This window comes from Opisthocomus hoazin, chromosome 1 (assembly GCF_030867145.1).
Source record: "Opisthocomus hoazin isolate bOpiHoa1 chromosome 1, bOpiHoa1.hap1, whole genome shotgun sequence".
Classification (NCBI taxonomy): Eukaryota; Metazoa; Chordata; class Aves; order Opisthocomiformes; family Opisthocomidae; genus Opisthocomus; species Opisthocomus hoazin.
Window position 1 is genome coordinate 99,397,402 of NC_134414.1, and position 20,808 is coordinate 99,418,209.

General features: G+C 44.9%; 1 protein-coding gene across 1 annotated transcript in view; it reads left to right on the forward strand.

Annotated features, from left to right (window-relative positions):
- Positions 1-2,121: 2,121 nt before the first annotated feature.
- LANCL3 (LanC like family member 3) overlaps positions 2,122-20,808 on the forward strand; it is a 37,321-nt gene continuing 18,634 nt past the window's right edge. The window contains exon 1 of the mRNA XM_075430448.1: positions 2,122-2,808. Within this exon, the coding sequence (XP_075286563.1) occupies positions 2,263-2,808 (546 nt within the window). The 5' untranslated portion in view covers positions 2,122-2,262. The remainder of the gene's footprint in view (positions 2,809-20,808) is intronic.

Here is a 20,808-nt window from a genome sequence, read left to right on the forward strand (position 1 = left end):
TTGAAGCCATACACTGGAGGCCCACACTTACTGTGGGACCCAAGAGGAGGGCAAACCTCAAAGGATGGTCTGATGAGAGACACATCAGAGAATCACCCCTACTTCTCCTCCATTTTGTATCAGGACTGCACCTGTGCTCGGCTGAGTGAAGAACATACAGAACGCATCCGGTCTAAAAGCGGGAAACCTTTGTACATGAAAACATGAGCAGTTTAAGATACAGGTTTTTTACAGCTATAAGGTGCATACGTGTAATTTTAGGTTAGTTCTCCTTTTGGCTTTGGTGGTTTAATACTCTTCTACAGAAGTAGTACAGCAGAAACTGTCATCCTCATTTCTTGTTTGATTGCTGTGTGACATCTGCTAACCCTGCGGCGGCTAAGCACTCTTTACTCTGTCAGAAGACTCTCCAGAGCATGGAAGGTGTTCATTTTTGGCATGTCATTACTGACTCCTTTTTGAAAAAATATTGTAGCAGTCTTTTTTGACCCTCATATAGAAAAGTCATGCTAACCCAACTGATCTTCTTACAAAGTCTGAATTTTACTTAAACCTTTTGCTGCTGAAACTGGCAGAGATCCATTTCCCCTTGCAAAAGGAGGTGCCTGCGCCAAGGTTACTTGCTCAGTCACTTTCGGTGCAGGCAGATGAGCACCTCCAGTGAGAGGATTCCATCACATCAACAGGAAAACATTGTCTGAGACACCTCCCACCCCAAAAGACTGCAGGAAAATACCATCCCTTTTAATCTGAAAAAAAAAAGATTGAAAAGATGAAGCAAGGATCCCCGAAACGTGGAATAAATGGTGTAAGAATGAAAAATAAACCTCCCAAATTTTCACCTACAAAAGCACTTAAGGAATACATTTCTCTACAACCAACTGAAATTACGCTGGAAAATCCTTAGCTATGCCCTGAACCCTATCAACAGGCCAACAGAAGCCAGTTTATGATGGAAAATGATGTATGAATGAGATGTCCTGTCCATTGGTAGGGCATTTCCACATTGTCAATGCTCTAGATCACTGAGATCTGTGCAGTGGAAACTACATATGGTACAGTGGTGAATAAACCAAAAAATGGGGCTTTAAGGAACACCGTACAAATATACACTGACTAGTGGGTGGTACCTGGAATGTACATAAACATGGTGACAACGCACTGAAGGGAAGTGTAGAAAGCAAAATTGGAGGATGGAAGCAAATGTCTCTGAGCAGATTATAAACCCAAAACAAGGAAGGAAAGAAAAAGGATAGGTGAGTTGAAACGAAAAGAGGGTGCGGAAGTTCTAGCGAGGAGCTGCATGAAGCTGAAGGTACTTCGAGGGGGAGGCGGGGAGAGGGCCGAAACAAGCAGCCAGCACGAAGCGGAGAGAAGCCACCACTCTAGAAAGACCTTTCAACGCCCAAAGGACAGCGCTTTGGCTCTTGCTACTGGTGTGCCAGCTGCTGGCAACGGGCTGGAGCCTCCAGCAAGCTGCTCCTTCTGCCCTCCGAGGAGGCGGCCCTCGGTTACGGAGCCCACGTCTCCACAGAAAGGGCCGGAGACCACCAGGTGACCCTAACTCATGGATCCCTGACAGTAAATTCCCTCGCGCTGCGCAAGTTCACATCGTCGTGGAAGATGTGACAGCTGCGCATTTGTGTCACGTAAGAGCTGCTCTCGGTATCTGATTCGAGATTTTCCTGCTCTTTTTAAACCTTTTAACGAGGAATCTCTTCCGTGGCCTAGATTTTCTGTTCCTCGTAAGCTCTGCTTGGCTCCTGCATGAAGGAAAGCGGCCAACGACGGCCCGGTGTCTGCCGGGGACTTGCCGGCTGCCCTCCCTCGGACGCGGCTACACCCCGCAGCTCCCCCGAGGGCCCGCTCCGCGGCCGGGCGTAACGCAGCGGCCCCCTCCTCCCGCCGCTGGACCCCTCCCGCGGGCCCGGGCCCCAGAACGGGGCCGGCCCGCCCCGCGGCTCGGCTCAGCCCCCTGGCAACGCCGGTCAGCCACAGCCGCCCCTTCGGCACCTCCCGGGCCGCGCTCGCTGAGCGACGGCGGCGGCGCTGAGGGGGGCAGCGGCGGCCGCTCCGCCCCGGGGCGGGGGAGGCGGCGGCCGCCCTGAGGCAGACCCGTCCCCGGCGCCCCGCCGGCGCGACCGCCCGGTCCCGCCGCCGCCTCAGCTGCCGGCGGCGCCGCTTTTCCCGCCTCTCCCTCCCGCTCCCTCCCGCCTCCCCGCTCCTCCGCCCGCCGCCTCCCGCCCGGCAGAGACGGCGGGCATGGAGAGCCGGCGCTGCTTCGCCAACCGCTTCGATGACTACCCGGGCAGCGCGGCGGCGGCGCCGGACAGGGAGGCGGCGGTGCCCCTGGTGACGGCCACCATCGAGCGGATCCTGCGGGAGCTGCCGCCCCTGGGCGGCCCCCGCGGCTGCCAGGGCGGGCTGTACGGCGGCGCGGCCGGCGTGGCCTACATGCTGTACCACGTCGCTCAGTGCCCGCTGTTCGCCCCGTCGCGGGAGGCCTACCTGCGGGCCGCCCGCCGCGTCGTGGACGCCTGCCTGCGCTACCAGGAGGGCGGCGGGGAGGCCGACGCCGATACCCGCGCCGCGTTCCTGCTGGGCGGCGCCGGGGTCTACGCGGTGGCGGCCCTGGTCTACCGCGCCCTGGGGCTGCCCGACTTCGCCCGGCCCCTGGGCAAGTTCCGGGAGCTGAGCGAGGTCTGCGCCCCGCTCTCCTTCCTCGAGTGCGGATCCGACGAGCTCTTCGTCGGCCGCGCCGGCTACCTGTGCGCCGCCCTGGTGCTGAAGCAGCGGCTGGGCATGGAGGTAAGGGGGGGCAGGGGGGGCGGCGGGTCACCCCCAGCGGGACCGGGACCGGGGCCGGGGCCGGGGCCGGGACCGCCGTCGGGGCGTCCCCTGGGAGCCGGCCGCGGGGCCTCGGGCTCTTCACGGGGGAAAAAAAAAAAAAAAAAGGAAGAAAAGAGAGATGGGGTGAGAGAAGGAGCAGCGCTGGGGAGAGCGGAGCGAGCGGCCTCACGACGCGGGTGGTGCTGCGCGGCAATTGGCGAGGGGGGAGCCGGGTTGTGGGAGGCCCTCGGTCGCGCCGAGCCCGGCGTGCAGGAGCTGGGAGCCTGCCGGGAGCCCGGCCGTGCGTTGCGGTGCTCTTCGCGAAGGGGAGCGAGAGCTGGCTGAGTCCTGGGAGCAGGAGACGTGGCGGGGGGTCAGCGCGCTGTTGGTGTCACAGGTCGGGACTTTACCCGAGGATGTTGTCGTTGTCAGCGCTGAAAATAAGGAGCTTCCACAGACTGCGGCACAGGAACCAATGCAACTGTTCGCTGTGGTGGTTGTTACCAAGTGGTCAGTGCGGCATCTGAGCGGGCATTTGTTACATTTTTGTTCCTGTCCTCTTGTCAGGTCCAATCTGTGTTTCCTCTGTTAATCACCAATTTGCAAGTTCGTTTGCTTCTGGCTTGCTTTCCTCCTGGGAGAGGAAGTGACTGTCAGAAGTAAATAAATGATGTAAAAACAAGTGGCTCTGCCCCATCCAATACCAGTCACTGCAGTCAGAGTCCAAGGAAATTCATTTAATGAAGGAGTCAGGAGGCTCCAGGGTATCTGGAGAAGGCAAAAGAACATGAAGTCAGTTGAATGTCTTGATTGTCTTAAACAAAAATTCTTACACCACTGAGCATTTGAAGTAGTACGCCATATGTGCTGTGCCTTTGTACAGGATTCTGTCTAAAGAACCATAACCATAAAAATGATTATGTTATTCATAACCATAACATAACCAAACTTTTTAGTCTGACAGCGGTGTCTATGTGAGGGATGTTTTGTAGATGTGTCACAATCCTACATACAGCGTGCGGCAGTGCCAGCCTGGGTAGATGGTTCCTCACAGAGGAATAAGCTGTCCCTGTTAGTTCAGTTTGCACTGGGGGAGTGTGTCCAGCACCCATGTCAGTGCTTATGATGGTGTCATGAGGTACCAGCTGAATGAGGTAGCACCCTGGACTCTACTGCTTCATTGAATTCCCTCATCCCTTTGTCTTACACCCTTGAGTGCAATCAATGAACAGTTTGGAGGGTAGGTGCAATCACTTCTGACAGGCAGTCCAAATAAGCGGAAAGCTCTCCTCTTTGCTTGCTTGCTGAAAAATAATACTTCACGCAGCTGTAAAGAGTTAACATCCCCACAGATGAGCACAGGTGTGTAGTTAGTGTGGAATCCACTTAGCAGGTGGGTTAAGTACAATCATTGAGAGGTTTATTTCACCAGTAAAACATACTTTGTGTCTCCTTGCTAACGTTTTAATCAGTAAGCTAACATCTTTTTCACAGTATTATTTATTCTGTCACCACATTGTAATTTTAAATGTATAGTGCAAGAGATAATTCAAGGTAATCTAAACTGTCAAGTATCAATAAAACCAAGTTTAATTTTCAATTTTAAAAAAATAAAATATTTTGCTCCTTAATGAGGAAAATGATGATGTAGTCTGTGTGTACTCATGCTTGAGCAAAATTTGAATCCTTTGATAAATGTTCCCATCCTAATACAGAATTATTTTAATTAGTACATTGCCAGACCAGACCCTGCATCTTTTTACAAATGAGGAAAGGGATGCCCAGAGAGAGTGCATGTCATTTATTACCCAAGGTCAAACGGTAAGCCAGGTACTTCCCAGAATAGAAGCAACGTCTTGTGATTCGAACCACTGGAAAATGCTACCTCCTGTAATTTGATTGTGCACAGTCTCACATGGCTCATTGCAGCATGTTTTCTTGTTTCCCACATTCTTTTTTTTGAGGACACTGTACAAACATTTCCAGCACAAAGTGAAATCCATTCCTTACATTGAAATACTGCCGCTGCTTTCCATATGGTTGTTTTTTTCCTCTGAAGAAGTCAAATGGTGACCTATATACAAGAAATTGCTTGCCCTTGAAGAAAGGCTTTTTGAGAAAATTTTACAATTTATGTTGTGGGTTTGGTTTTTGTTTTTCCGGGCAGGGAAAGGAGGAGGCTGCTGTATTTCAGTAAACAACAATTTAGCTCAGCTGCTGCACTGTGATGCCTCACTTTCTTGGTAAAAGGTCTCAGTGTTTTAAAGCTTTGCATGTTCTGCAGAAAGTTAATGGACTGTCCTGAAGGATCCAGTCTATTGAATAACATTGATCCCATGTGAAGAAGACATTTGCATTCAGCTGGTTGTCAGAGTTTTAGGCTAATACAGCATTTTTCCTGGATGAATTAATTGGGAGTTTTTGCATGAGTAAGGATTACTTCCAACAGTCAAGGCTTAACAGGATCTGACTGGCATGATGCACTGTGCATCAGGAAAGATGTTTTCATCCTTTCTTTAATTTATATTACATTACAGTCAGTGCTTCCCAGGCAGAGATGGGAAAATATTGTTTTGGCAGAAACAATGTGTCATTTGTATAAGGTACATATAAATAAGGTGCGTGTACTTTAGCTGTTCTTAACTGCTGTGTTTTCACTGTTCAGGGGAAGTCTTGTTTCTGTTCTGTCTTTTTCAGGTACGTCCTCTTCTGATGCTTGTCGTGTTGGTTCATTGTGTGTTCTTGGGGAAATCTGTCAGCCCTGCTTTGAATTCTCTTTACTCAGTCTCTGTTTGCTTGTGCAAACAGTAGTAAGACACCATTAAAACAGTGGTCCCATCCCCCTATTCGGATGGCATTTTATTCTCTCCTCATATTTTGTCAGTGATGTTTCTGTCCCATTTCGTGGTTCACGGAGCATGGTGTGTCTCGGTGGTCGCACTTCCTTGTGGCAATGTAACTGTCAGATGACAGAGGAAAAGGTACAGAAGTTCAAATGACTTCTCGCATCGCCATCTGCTAAGATGTTACAGCTTTTTACCACAGCTCAGGTTTTCTTTTAATAACTGGCTGAGCTGATGTGCTTGACAGAGTCCCAGTAGCTCTGGGTTGCCACAGAAAAGGCAGCGCTGGGTAGCAGTGTACCACGTAGGAGGGAGGGCAGCATTTTGCATGACTGCCTGATGCTGTGGTTTCGTTAGAGACTGCCGTTTTGAAAGACACGGGGGATGCCGTAAGAGACCCTTGCCTGCGGTTGTGGTGGTGACAAGCTAAACCAGCACACTGTGCCAGCAACATGGCCAAACCAGTTCACTGGGGTGCTGAGCCACTGGAGTGAGTCCTGAGAGCCTGCAGAGACCTTAGGCTCTGTCGTGCCGCTGTGCGGTTAAGCTTTCTATCCCTGCGGCAGAGGGGCATTGCGATTTCCTTTTCCAACAGATGCCATGTCATGATTTGCTGTGTGTTTCCGAGGTTGTCCCGTCACAGGGAGGGCACAACTCTGATGTTACTCTGTTATGGGATGCCCAGAAAGGGTGATGGTCTTTCTAGCAGGGCTCCGTTGAGAGTAGGGCCCTGCTAAAAACCATATTTACCCTGGCCGCTGTCCGTCACCAGTGCCTCTTTTCTCTTGGACCTCACAAGATTGCATACCTGGTACATGGAAAACAGAAATATCACCACTGTGCTATGCCTGGGGTCTGGGTGGCACGGCAAGGGAGGTGTGAGGCAGGACTGGCTTTAAAAGGCAGTGGAACAGGCTGATGTGCAGTGCATGGGACCTGAGAGGTCCAGCCAGTGTATTTCATGTTATTCTGGGAGAGAAGATATAAGTGAATGAAAAGTATTTTCCTTGAACTCCTCAGACAGCTCTAGATGATACTACTTGTTCCTTAGAGTCTTCCCTCCAACTAGTGTTTAAAGACTATTGTAGGTTACTTTGGTCTGCATTTTTTGTGGGTTGGTTTCTTTTTTTCAATCTCTTAGAAAAAAATTCAGAAAATGTGAGAGGAAGTAGCTTCCTGAATCCTGCATAGAACATGTTCATTTTGCTCTTAAAAGTGGAATGTAAGTGTGTTAATGCTGAACATAATGTTTATGAAAGGCATTCGATGGACTGAAAGGGAGATCTGCAAAATACCCAACGAAGAGATGCACCTCCACGTGCTGAAGCCCAGAGATCTCATCTTGGGCTTTTAATCTCATCTGTGTGCCTGAAAGGGAAGGGTTGTCCTTTGAGGTGAGATTTCATTCCTTCTCTATGCGCATTGAAGTCCTTGCTCTTTGTGGAAGAATTTGCCAGTTTGTCTGAAATGTTGTAGTGTTTGAAATGTCAGATATTGTGGTGCTAGCTGGAGCTGTAGTGATTTCTTCGTTTCATTTTACACAAGCCACTACACAGCCAGGATGTTGTTTTCTGCCACAGAGGATTTAAATGAGATACCGGTAAAGATAAAAAGCTTTTGATCTTAGCCTGCCTCTTTTAAATGTACATTCTCCTAGCCATGGTTTCCCAAACCACACACAGACGCTAGACTTTGCATTACTTTGCTTAAATTGATGAATTTAAATAGGAGTTGAAAATAGGAGTTTTCTAAAGTAAGCAGCGAAACAAAGTGACACAAAATTTGCATCTGAATTTTTCTAGAAAGCATTCTGAAATAGTTTGTGTCTGTAGTTCAGAATTTCTCTGTTTCTCTTCAGCAAGGCAATATGAATCTTTTTTATTTTGAACAGCCTTCAAATTCTGAGATGGGGACATCTCTATAACAGCCGCCTGGATTCAGTTCAGCACAGTGGACACTGCATATCCCATTATAGAGTTAAAGCAGAAGATTTGGGGTTGAAAATGTTGAATTTCAAGTGTATTGTTTAACAGCCAGTAAAAAAGCACTGTCGTATGGAGGATTTGGCGTGGATCCTGCCAGGATTGGAGGTTTGATTGGCACAAGTTTAGCTACGTACATTATATATTCTGTTGCAGAAATATGGATTTCAGCCGCTTATAGCTGAAGAGTGGTATTCATCTGCCATCGTCTTCTAAACAGTTTTGTACAAAAGCAGTAGCATATCTCTGTACTGCTTTGTGCTGTTGGAAGAATGTTTGCCTATGCAGCAGCATCTTTTTGCTGAAAAACCAGCCCAACCAGTAGTACTGATGTTATTTTAGCAATTTTTAACAAAAAAAAAAAAGAAATATATTAATCCAGAGGCTTCTCTTGTATCCAAAATAGATCTCTACTTTCGCATCCTCCTTCTAACTCTTTTAAATTTCACATCCTGGAAGTTAACTCTTAACCATGTCAGTTCAGTCATCATCATCATCATCGCTGTGGAGAACTTGCAGGTCACCCTTTGGAGCTCGTCGGCACCGCTGCTTAGCCCGCTGGAAGCAGAGGCGTTGAACGCGGTGTCTCTGTCCCCTGCAGAGCAGAGCATGTGGCCTCTGGCCTGAGAGTGAGATCCGCAGAACGAAACGCAGGAATCGGAACGAGTGCGTTTTCGTGGGAAAGGTGCTGAGCAGTTCGTTGGCCCTGTGGAGTGTAGCTGGTGACTGAATCTCTGGAAGCATGCGGAGCTGTCAGAGCGTTTGAAGCAGGGAAGAAGGGAATTTCTCCAGCAGAGGGGAGCACGGCTTGGGTGGAAGCTGCTGTTCTTCACAGCAGTAGTTACCTGTGGTTGGTTTGGTGGCACCAAGTGGAAATGTCTTAAATCTATTGCCATAGCGTTTCAGATTTTTGTCTGTTCTGTTTTATACCTATGTCAAAGAACTGTATTACAATACTGTGTTTTTACAGATAGCTATATCTCACGTTTATGTTTTCTTCCATGAGAAAGGCTAGTAGCAATTTTCTGGCATGGTTCTTACAGAGGACCACAAGCCACAGTTAACTGTGTTAACTCACAGCTAACGCTGGATGACATAGCAGAAGGAATGAGTGCATGTGTAGAACATGCGTATGTGCTGGAGTGTGTGAAGGCAGAGGAATAGGCAGGCATGGGGAAGAAGCATGTTTGACAGTGGCTGAACAGAGAGGAGAAAGAAGGAGCCAAATAAATTGTAAAAGAGCAGAAGAATAAGTTGCCAGCAAAAATACAAAAAATGGAAAACGTTAGAGGGGTAGCAGAATTCAAAGATGAAGGAGAAAAAGGCAGGAAAAAACACAGACGCAGGAGCATGGGAGATTTAAAACTAAAAGCAGGTTCTCTGGCAAACTGGTGTGGATCTGATGGCTAGTGTACTCGATTTAGAAGAATACAAAAGTTCAACAGAAGAGTAGAGACAGGGCAAAGATGGGTTAGGGAGCAGGCAGAGGAGTAAACTGTGTTTTGTTGAGGAAAATTACTATTTTTGTCTGCTTGGTTTTTTTTGTTTGTCACTCTTCTGTCACCATATTCTCTTTGCATAGGCTCATACACTTACAAAAATAGCTGTCACCACATTCAGTGGTTGCGAATTCAGAGCACAACATTGTCTTACATTCCATGTTTTCTTTCTCTAAGGAATAACAGATATCTACTTGATGCCTGGAAGCAAATATGGGCATTTTCATGAACATTGCTTTACTTCTGACACTGACATTTTCCTATTACGTGCATATGATACTATAAATTAGCATGTAACCTAAACAGTAATGCTGTTAGTAAACCTTACTTTGGTACCAGGCTAAAGAAGCAGAAATGGGAAAGACTGAGATGCTCCTGGGAGGGAAAGGAAGAAAAAAGCATGAGGCTAACAACAATTACCAATGAAGATGCAACATCCTCAGCACTTTACAGCACTGAAATGGAGGGATAGAATTAAGCCTAAAGTTTCTCTATAGTAATTTAAGATACATTGTTAGAACATTAGACTTGTACGTAAATCATAGCACAGCTATGCACCACAACTAGCAGGGCCCAAATACAGAAACCATCACCTTCTTTCCCCTCTCCTCCATTAAATCAATAGACCCTACGTCTCTCTGTTAATTCAGCTGGACAGTCTTAAAATCAACCTACCACCCTATGGACAGGCTGTATAAGAACTGCGGAGCAGTTTACTCATCTAGTAAGCTGCTGTTTTCAGTCTCGCTTATCAACCAACTTCTCTATTCCACGTACTTTTTAAAAAATCAGAATTCAATATATGCAATCAGGTCACTGTTTTTGGTAAGACAGTCTGTCAAAATGCCTCTTTGTGTCTGCCATGCAGTTTTTTGACCATTGACAAGCAAGAGATTAAGCACCAAGTGATGTTGCGTAACCTTCTGTCCACTCCGTTACAATAGAGCTGGATGAAAGTACAAAAACAATTATTTCTCTATGTTGTGGGATTATTTTCAAGTGATAGTTAGTGAGCTGATTAATTTTTCTAGGAGTAGCAAGGCAAAATAATTGATATAGCTATTTCATTTTAGGAAAGCATGATAAAAAAGTATCTTAATAGCAGTCCAAGCTGTTGCTGAGTCATTTGGTGTTTCTCAGCTCGGTATATTTTGATGTCTGAGAGCAGAACCATAAATCTATTTTTGCAGCAGATCAATATTCCTGAATTCCTCATTTTAATGGCTTAATGTCTCTTGTTGAAGAACAGTGGCTCATGAGTGAGATGGAATGGATGTCAGATCGCACTGAATGAGCCAGGGGACAAAAAAATGTGGCAGATAAATACACCTTCTAGCTGTCAAAAGCATTTAGTTACTTTGTGTGACTAATCTTTTTCTTCACAGAATATTTCCATTCCCTCATTGGTACAACGTTAACATAATTGAGGATTGCAAGTTGGGGATGTGCTGATCAAATTTAGATTTCAAAGTCAAGGAAATGGAAGCTGCTCCTAGCAGCTAGCAGCTACCTAGCAGGAGCAGCCCAGGACAAAGCAGCTTTCTGCCGGTGGGTCAGTGCAGAACTGGAAAATGGTGGGTATCGCATATTCCATACTGGCAGCGTTCCACAGTTTGTCTGATCGGTCCTGACAACCAAATGATATCCCCACCAGAATCAGAGAGCTGGTAGGGACCTTGAGGGGTAGTTCAGGCTGCCATCTAGCCCCCGGGCAGGTGTACCTGTGCCTGCGTCATACCTGGCAGCCGCTCTCTAACCTGCTCTTCATAACCCACAGTGAGGGAGGATCTGCACTCTGACTTGGCTGCCTGAGACACTGTTTTGTTAGCTTCCCTATTAGAAAGTCTCGCCTAATGACTAATCTGAGTCTTGCTGTAACTTAAGCCTGTTATTCCTTGTCCTGTCCACTGAGAAACAGTGAGAAATTGTGTTCCTCTTTACAGAAGCGATTCATATATTTCAACACTATTATAATCTCTACCCTTAATCTTTTTTAAACAAGCAATCCTAATCCTTCCAGTCTTCCCATGTGTCTCGTGTTTTCTACACCTCCAGTTGCTCCCATTGCCCTCTGCCAGACTCCCTCCAGCCTTTCCTGAAGAGTGCCGGAAGCTGGACACGTGGTTCTGGCACAGGCCTTTCTAATTGAGTGGAGAGAGAACTTTGTGTTGCTTCCAGGTCTTGTTTCTATTAATACAGCTTGGTAAGGTGTTTGTATCTCACACCAGCGTGACACTGACTCACATCCAGCTCATGATCTGCTGTTATCCAGCCGTCTTTTAATGGGCCGCTGCTGCATGGACAGGTATTCATTAGGAAAAGCCTCTGAAGAAGTGGAATAGGTAGCGGTCAAGTAAAGAAAGGGAATCATTGAACTGCAGAAGCTGTGCCGTGATACACAAAATGAGAACATGCTTTAACTGAAGGAACTTTGTTTCATTAATGCCAGCTAGAGAATCTCCTTTCCTGTGCTTGCTGAGTAAAACTGGGAATATGTTATTCTACGTTCTAACACCAGCTGTGCCATTATATATTCAAGGGATGTCTGTAAAGTGATAGGGTTCCTTTGTGAAAGTATAGTTGGAAACAAGATATTTGAGAGGACCGTATGAAGTCGATTATTTTGTTCACGTTAGAAATCAAGGAATACATGAAATGTGAAGAAGTGTCTGGAGGTTAAGCTTAGTCTGTTTTTGTGATTTACTTTTGTTGCTGATGTAGAGATAAAGCTCGATGTTGTCTCTCTCCCTCATTCTGTCATCTTCAGTGAGGGCCATTTTGTATATTCTTGGATTCACCAGCGGCGTGAGTCAATGGAAATCTATCCTTTTATTTTTAGAAAGGTTTCTTACAGCTTCATCCAACATCACCAGATGTGGGGTTTTGGCTTACCGGAACTGTCCTAACAAAAGCAAAGATTGTCTTGCATTAAAGCAACACTACAGGCAAGGGTTGGAAGCATCAGCCTTGCCATAGATGTTCATAAGATGTCGAGCGTGCCATTTTCACTAAGGTTCTTCATCTCTTTGTAAAGCTTTCTCCTGATCCCTAGATATTTCTACTTGCCATCTGTGAAATGGCTAATGTTATACTTCGTTGTTTTAGTTTTCTAAGGCTAAGCCAGTATTTAGTCAGAATTACAGCTATAATAGAAATGGACCCCAAGATACACATTCCACATGTAGCTGTTTAAATTTGATCAGGCATAAGTTGGTCAAATACGAACTCGGGGAAATATTTAGTAGTAGAACAGCAAAATAAACTTCTTCAGGCTCTTTAAATAAATATTGATTTGTTTGTTCTTGCTCTTGCAGAGCTGAATCAATCATGAGCTTTCTGATGCCAGGCTGCTATTTTCGTACATACGGTTTTTTTATTATGCCAACAAAAGTACCTCGGAATAATGCTTATATAACTGCTACGTACCCAGAAGATAAAATGTTGACAGAGTTACAGTATGGATGCATTTGTCCTGTTTTCATTTTGTTCTCTAAGCAGTGTGGGACTGAGAGCTTATTTTGGTAAAACAAAGATTGTGAGGTAAATTTTAAAAAACCCACCCAGGTAAGCTGAGTCAAATTCAGAGTCAAATCTAAAGATCCCTAGAGGAATAAAATCCACACCATCTCTCTGAACAGTATATTGACACACTCACTGGCATTTGGATTTGGCTCAGTCGTAGAGTTAAAGCATGGCCAAGGCTGGAAGGCACCTCTGGAGATCTTCTGGTCCAGCCGCCTGCTCAGAGCAGGGTCCACAAGAGCAGGTTGCTCAGGGCCATTCCCACTTGGTTTTGAATATCTCCACTCTGCAGCCCCCCTGGGCAACCTGTTCCTGTGTTTGGCCACCTTTGCAGTAAATAAGCTTTATATTTAAGCAGAATTTTGTGTCATTGGGCACTGCTGAGAAGGGCCTGGCTCCGTCTTCTCTACTCTCTCCCCTGAGGTGTTTATACACGTTGATAAAGTCTCCCCTGAGACTTCTCCAGGCTGAACAATGTCTGAATTAATACATGGAAAGCACCCATGGAGAGCCAGAAAAATTAAAAGTGAGTCCCATAAATTGCAGTCATTCCTGCTCCATTTGCCTCTTTCCCCAAAAGCAGGCTGATAATGCTATTCTACCTCCTCTGACTTCCCCTGGTACCTTGGATGGGCAAAGGATTGCAGTTTTTTCCCCTGCAGCTGCAAGCAGGGAAGAGCCTGAAGTCCAGACGGGCCGAAAGGAGTCATTCAGCGCCACGCTCTGCCGCAGAGCCTTGAACACTGCTTGTGTCCATCCTTGTCAATCTTTGCTCTATCAAGGAAGGGCAAAATCTTCCCCAAAAGGTAAGTGTCAAGGCTGACAAAGTTGTTCCCGGCTCTTGCAGATAATTGGGAAAGTTCTGGATCTGAAGAGCTTTAGTGTAAAGATTTTTTTTTAACACAAGCAAAGCGGTCTTAGAGCATGCTGCAGCCCCAGGACTTCTCGGTACCCTGACCCTGCAGCACTGAACACCTGTTAGTGAAAATGTCTGGAGGTGGACCATGCCCACAGTTAAAGGAAGACGAGAAATACCCTAAAAATACCTGTCCCCCTGAGCTATAGGAAGATTATTTCCTAAGCCCCCATATTAATCAAACACCTCGGACTGCAGTGTGCCGATGGAGGAGGGGAATTCCCTGTCCCATTTTTGTGCGGAGACAAGGATACATCAGGGGAAGAAGGTGAAACCTTTTTCTGAAAGCTGACTTATACGTGATGAAACATTCTTCCTGGTATCTGCAGGTAGCCAGGACGCCCCTCAAGCATAGGGGCTGTGGGGGATGTTCTTTTCTGTTGGGTTTGTTTTTTGTTTTTTTAATAGGATCTTTTTCAAATTTTGCAAGGCATACATCAGAGGACTTCTGTGTCCTTCTGGGCCTTTCAAGTGAAGCTGCTTTACTCTGAGGGCATCAGAGTATTAAGCACACAGAATAGATAGCAAAGGCATCTGGCACAGAATTTCAAATACATGTAGTTTGACTTAACAGGCTTGACTTGAAAAACACATTTTGTCATCTGTAGGTCCAGAAATAGCTCGCTAGGCCCTGCTGTCTCACTTTGCACAGTTCTTCCTGTAGGGCTGCAGAGAGCAGTCGTGTAAAATGACAAATCCAGCCAAGAGAAGCATGGTGTTGAGCGCTCCCAGGGCAGCGACAACACGATGTAATCTGTAGCATAGGGTAATAGTAATTCCCATTAGTTGATTATACAGCACTTTGAGATCTTCAAATGCAAGGTAATGGCTAAGTGCAGCGAATGTTTGTTTATTACTGGTGGTAGTTTGATTTGTCTCATGACTCTTACTCCTCTTCCTCCTTTCCATATGAAGTTTGAGCTCTTGTGGATTAATCTGAACTGCACCTTCTGGCACAGCAGTCCTTTTTCCCAAAGCATGCTTGGTTTATACACTGTCCCAAGAGAGAATAAGTTGCACAAAGGGAAGATTTATAACACTTTCCTAATTTTATTATAGTATCAAATAGTAATTTTTTAACTGGGTGAAAAAGTACATATGGCAATCTCATTACATTCCAAGTAAGCTACATTTTAAAGAGCACAGTATCCCACACTTCCTCAGATTGATCCCATGACTCTTCCTCTGCCCTTGAAATGTGTCAGTATTGAATTATAAGTGACTGTCTGTATCTGAAGTATGACTAGAATTGTAGTTGGAGTTGTGGGCATATTTCCGGGCGATGTTAATGGCGCTGTGTGCCACTGGAAACTCTTGTTGCTGCCTTTTGCTTCAGAACTGTCTTTGTCAATGTGCCTGGGAGGATCTGGGAGCCACATGCAGCTCATTAGGATTTTTACTACATCAGACCGCTACCACAGTCTTAAGAGTAGGGTAAAATTCAGATGACTCAGAGGACTCGATCACCTTCATCTGGTTTTCCTGCATTACATTGTCAGCGTTCTTCTTGTAGCTGATGCTGATATTTCTATTCAGTGGCTTGTTGGCATGGCACAAATTGCAGATCATCGTGCTAAGTGAAAGTGGCATGATGCCAGCATGGAGTTCTCTAGAATTACCTTTGCTTGAAAGCAATGCTGGTGCTACTTTCAAGTGACTAATTTATGCTTCTGTTAGCCTGTGAATGATGCTGTTGTGTCATTTACCTCATTTAACTAATTTCGCAGGTAGCCACGTTGTTCCTCAGCAGCAAATATTTAGACATACTTGTAGATGTCACGTGCCTCATAAATATCTGCATAATAGAACTAAGCATATAAAGCAGCATGACTTGGAAGAATGAAGAAGTCTTTTGAGACAAACAAGATCACTTGCTGTAAATAACAGAATTATAAAATTAGTGGCTGATGAAAGAGCAGTAGCCAATACCCTGTTTACATTTGAATAGGGCTTTTGATGCAGTGTCAAAGATAATCTTCCTTGAAAACTTAATTCGTGCTGGCTTGGAGGAGGACATTGTGGATTTGGAATTGGCTGAAAGACCACAAGCAAAGCTAATCGTAACTACTAATAAAGGACTGGAGCACGAACCAGCCTTATTTATTATCTTCGTTAATGATCCAGAAAAGGCAGCTCACTGGAAAAGAAATGCTTTGGCTTTTAAACAGAGACAGGTGCCAAATACCATACACAAGCAGAGGGAAAATATGAAAACAGCTCAAGAGATTAAAAAATGAGCTAAAACAAGGTTTATTTTTAGCAGTACAAGCACATGTGTCTGGGGAGAATCATCTACAATACTTACCCTCTATGCTAGGAAGAAACTGAGATTCAAGTAAGCTGAACATGACAGGGCCTGAGTTACTCGTGTACTCGGTTCACATGAGTGTTAGCGCATTGTCTGCGTGAGTGCTGCATCACTGCTTGTACATCTGGATGTAGCACGATGGCACGTCAGAGTTATATGCTAACTTTGATGTAAATTAACGTTACATTTCTTTGCATTTATTCTGTGTGTGGGTGAAGAGCTAATACAAATGAAAAGTCATAACCAGTCCTGATAGAGGTTAACACAACATGGCATCCAGAAGGTCAATGAAATTTTGGACCGCCCACGCAGCTGTACCACCCAACAGAAGTACTGTGGATTCATTCTCTGTGCTCTAAAGGCTGTGAGAGTTGGGGCTGTTCAGCCTGAAGAAGAGAAGGCCTTGGGGAGGCTGGATTGCAGCCTTTCAGTACCTAAAAGGGAGTTGTAAGAAGGATGGGGACAGACTTTTTAGCAGGGCCTGTTGCGATAGGACGAGGGGTAATGGTTTTAAACTGCAAGAGGGTAGATATAGATTAGATATAAAAAAAGAAATACTTTGCTATGAGGGTGGTGAGGCATTGGCACAGGTTGCCCAGAGAAGCTGTGGCTGCCCCTCCCTGGCAGTGTTCAAGGCCAGCTTAGACGGGGCTTTGAGCAGCCTGGTCTAGTGGAAGGTGTCCCTGCCCATGGCAGGGGGCTTGGAACTAGATGGTCTTCAGGGTCTCTTCCAAGCCAAACCATTCTGTGATTCTTCAAGGCCTTCCCATTGCCTAAAACCCACTCTAGATGCCAAGACCCGAAAGTTTTGTAGTCAAAACTTTCCCCTGCTGATGACTAAGGCTGGATATGTCTACATGTCTAAGGCACCTAGTTTATGCCCTTGAAGTCTGGGAATCTTTTGATAAATGTGCAAATCCTGAGAGTGCTGCATTGTGGGGCACAAAAGCCACGCCAATAGTCATAAGCCAACGACAACATCACTCGCCATCCATGGAGTTCTGGTACAGGTTTATAGCGCTTTCTTTTCTCCATGGTGTTTATGCAACTCCTTCCAGCTGCCTTCCCACAGTAGTAGCAGTTTGTACTGCGTCCCACCTGCTGTAACTCATCTCTGCCTCCTCCAAAGGAGGTTGTCCAGCTGCAGCTGGGCAGGGCATCCCACCCAGCTCCTCTCTCCCTATTGCCATCCCTCCCAGTTTGCTGGAGGTGCTCTCCTCACAGAGCCTCAGGCAGGGTCTGGCCTGCTGTGGAGTAAGGCAAACGAAGCATCGTGTCTTTTGCCATTAGCAAGGGCAGAATTTGTTCACCTCCCGTCACCCTTACAGATTTTAAGACCAAATTGGGCTCTGAGAAAATTACAGTCCAAGTGCGGGTCATAGTCTCTTCCTTTTTATGTGCAATAACCTTGAGATTTCATCACTAACCTGGTAATTCAAATTCACATCCCCTCTTTTTCTGACACAGCGCAAGACTTTAAGCTGAAGCCTCTAAGCCGAGTGTGCTAGTGGCTAGAGCAAGTCTCTCTTATCACAGCTCTGATTGAAATTACTTATATAAATTACTCAAATGTTCTTCAGAGCAGGGCCTGGAGGGAAGTGTCCCAAACTCCAGGCTCCGAAGTCACTGTGTTTCTTTGTCACCTAAAGTGTAAGCATGGAAAGAAACTGTCCGCGCACGGCGGAGACACACTGACTGCAGAACTGCTTTGCGTAACAGTTTTCAAGCTGTGTTCCATACAGCACAACATGGACGTTGTCCAAACAGTTGAATGCTTCGACTTGCTTGCAGTGGGGAGCACAGTAATATACAAACAAATCTTTCATCTTCAGGATTTGTTTCCAGTGCTCCATCTGGTTTAATATCTTGTACCAGTACTAGATGACTCAGAGTAGCTGCACAAATGTCTGTGGAAGGTAATTTTGAAATGTGGTGTCTGTAACGTGCCTAACCTGCATTTTTTAAGGACTGGCTTTATGCTCTGAAGCACAAGGGTTTACCTTTCTTCCAGAACTGTCTGTCTGAGTTCTGGGAGCTAATCGTATGACTTGGCCTTGCAACATCTGTCAGGAATAAGTGTTCTTACATTGTAATATTTGATGAGTTAAAAGGTGATAAAATATTTATTTAAACAACATAGGCTCTGAAGAATTGTAATTTAATTCAGTTGGAGTGGTGGGGCTCTTCTGGAAGTTAACCCAAAAATCTTTTTAAAAAATTCTGACCCTAATTATGGAGAGGTTCAGTTGGTTTGTTAAAATTCCATACTGCAACTGGACTCAGGTAAATTTTGCAGAAATAAATTCCCTAGCTTACTTGAGTCTTGGGGGAGCAGAGAGATATTTTGTCTTTAAATTTGTTGCTATTCATAAGCTAACATTTTGTTCTTATAATACAGGATAAAATAACTTTTTGTGGTCTTTATCACATTAATTACGTCCTGTCCAGAAAATAAATGTTTCAGTCTTTTTAGCTTCACTTCATAGGAGAATCTCTTACTTGTCTCTAAAATATCTGTTTCTGCTTGATTTTTTTCTATATTATTTTATTTTGATAATGGGACAGCAGACCTGGAGAAATATGAGAAGAGAAGAAAAAGCAATGACTGCTAAAGTAGCTTTTTAGTAACCATTTCAGTGATACTCTCATGCATCCTAACACTTTTTTGTTTGCTTTCTACAGTTCTGCAATACACCAAGCAGAGTTTTTCACTGAGCAGTTCACAGCACTATGCAAGTTGTCACATGTAGTTAGGTCCTTCTCCTCCATGAGTGTCAGATTGTAAGGTCAAGGAGTCCTCTAAGGTATGGAACTGTTACAACTGTGCATGTATTATACAGCCACTATCAGGGCATTCCAAGCATCCCCACATAGCATCTTAGTAAGTAAAACCAAGCTTTTATTGTTCTTAAATGGGGGAAAAAACCCACAACATTGAAAGCATTGCGGTTGGGAGCCTCTCACACTGGCAGCGACAGTGTTCTCTTTCTTGAACCTTAATTCAAAACAGATGAAGAAAAGAATAGTATTTTGCTTTTCTGTGCTTCTGTAGTTCATGTCTGCAAGTTTAGCACAGTAACAAGCTACAAAGTCTTTTGTGGACAGTTTTCCAAATGGCACTTTCTGTAGCAGAATTTGTAAGCACTCGGTATGATTGGTTTGGAGTTGGGAGCAAAATAGTTGGGGTTTGGGTAGAAGAGCACAAAATGGATGCTCTACCTCGGTCTCTGCTCTCAGCAGCTCTCCTCCCCAAGCTTTTTTTGGGGGGGGGTTCTGACATTTCTGACATGAGGCTCTGAGCAGGCATATCTGTTTTCTTGTTTAGTTCACTAAGCCTGTGAATGAAGTATGGTCACCTCTGAGGCGTAGAAGGACGTATAGAGGGAGGAGGGAGGTCTGAACACTTGGAAAATAAGCCTAAAGGCATTGGAGGTAGACTGGGAGGTGTTGCATGGGGAAGATAAGAGGACTGGATGATGATGAAAGACGAGGAATTCAGTATCTTTAACATAAAGAGGAAAAAAACGTAAGGCTGCTTGATAATGTATAGAATGAAGTCTCTGTCTTCTTGTGTTTCAGACATACCCAGCATATTTTGTGAGTTGCAGGCATGTGAACAATGCTAAACAAAACACTGAGGAAGCCAAAAAAAGGAGGAGCAAATATGATATGATACCCAGCAACCTGCTTCATATGTATAAGTAAATGGATGTGCTTACATTGTAGTATTTCAAAAGTTGAAGAGTGGTAAAATGTTTTTGACATGTGTACTCCGGGCCCAATCCTGTAGTCCTGATGGAAGAAATTTCCCCCTGGAGAACAGTGGCAGTTTGACCTGTGTCTTACAATCACAGCTGCATCTGTGAACCATGACCTAACATAACAGCTTGAAAGGCAAATGAACTCCTGTTAAACTGAGTATCGAGCTAGATCAGATGGTTCTGTCCAGTACATTTTGATTCTGGGTATATAAACTGCAGTCTTTCATTTTATTGCTAGGTTTTTAGTTCCTCAAACAATGTATTTGCAGTAGTAAAGAAGCTTTACAGTAAGAGTGTAAAGTTCTGCCTCAACACAAAATATAAAACATTATTTGGAATTCTAGCTTCAGGGGAGTGGTGACTCATACCTCAACTGAAATTTTTAATCCTCTTTCATTTACATATGGAAGACGGTATATTGCCCAGCTTGGGCACAGGAAACATTCTCCGTGAGAATATTTGTTGACATGAAGCAAAAAGCTTCCAGGAGTACCAGGGAGAGCTATTGCTTATAAATGCAACTTTATTCAATAGAGGCATGGAGTGTACACAGACTTGAATTGAAGAAAAAGCGATGAAAAAACCCACATATTTTTGTTGTGTATAAGTTGTGTACTCCACATTGGTGTAGAGCAGTGAACGAGAACACATCTGCTAGTCACTTCCCACCAAACTCACTAGAATGAGAGTAGGATCAATCCTTGAGGATTTAGAGGTTTGCTCAGCTGTATCTGTTGGCTTTCTCTGCTCAGTCTCCACAAGCAAGGTCAGCATTTTACTGTCAAGTAAGCCATATTCCTGTAGTCTCCATCTTTAAAGGCTACTACCTCAGACAAAATTATTACCAGTCTCGACAGACTGTGAGCCAGCCCCATGGTGTTATTGCCAAGACAAGGAATAACAAGAATTTACAAGAATAATTACATGGCATAGAAACTCTAGTTTATTGACCTGGTTACTAAGTGAATTATTGGATTCCATTCCTGGGGGTCATGAAATTACTCCAGTTTTAGATCTATGTTACATATTATGCCAAGTGGTAAAACTTCCAGCATTTCTTACAGAATGCTTGCCAGGAGTAACACCCCCCCAGTCAAGACCCATTCAGGTCAATGAGGATCTTGATATGAAAAACAGTATGAATGATC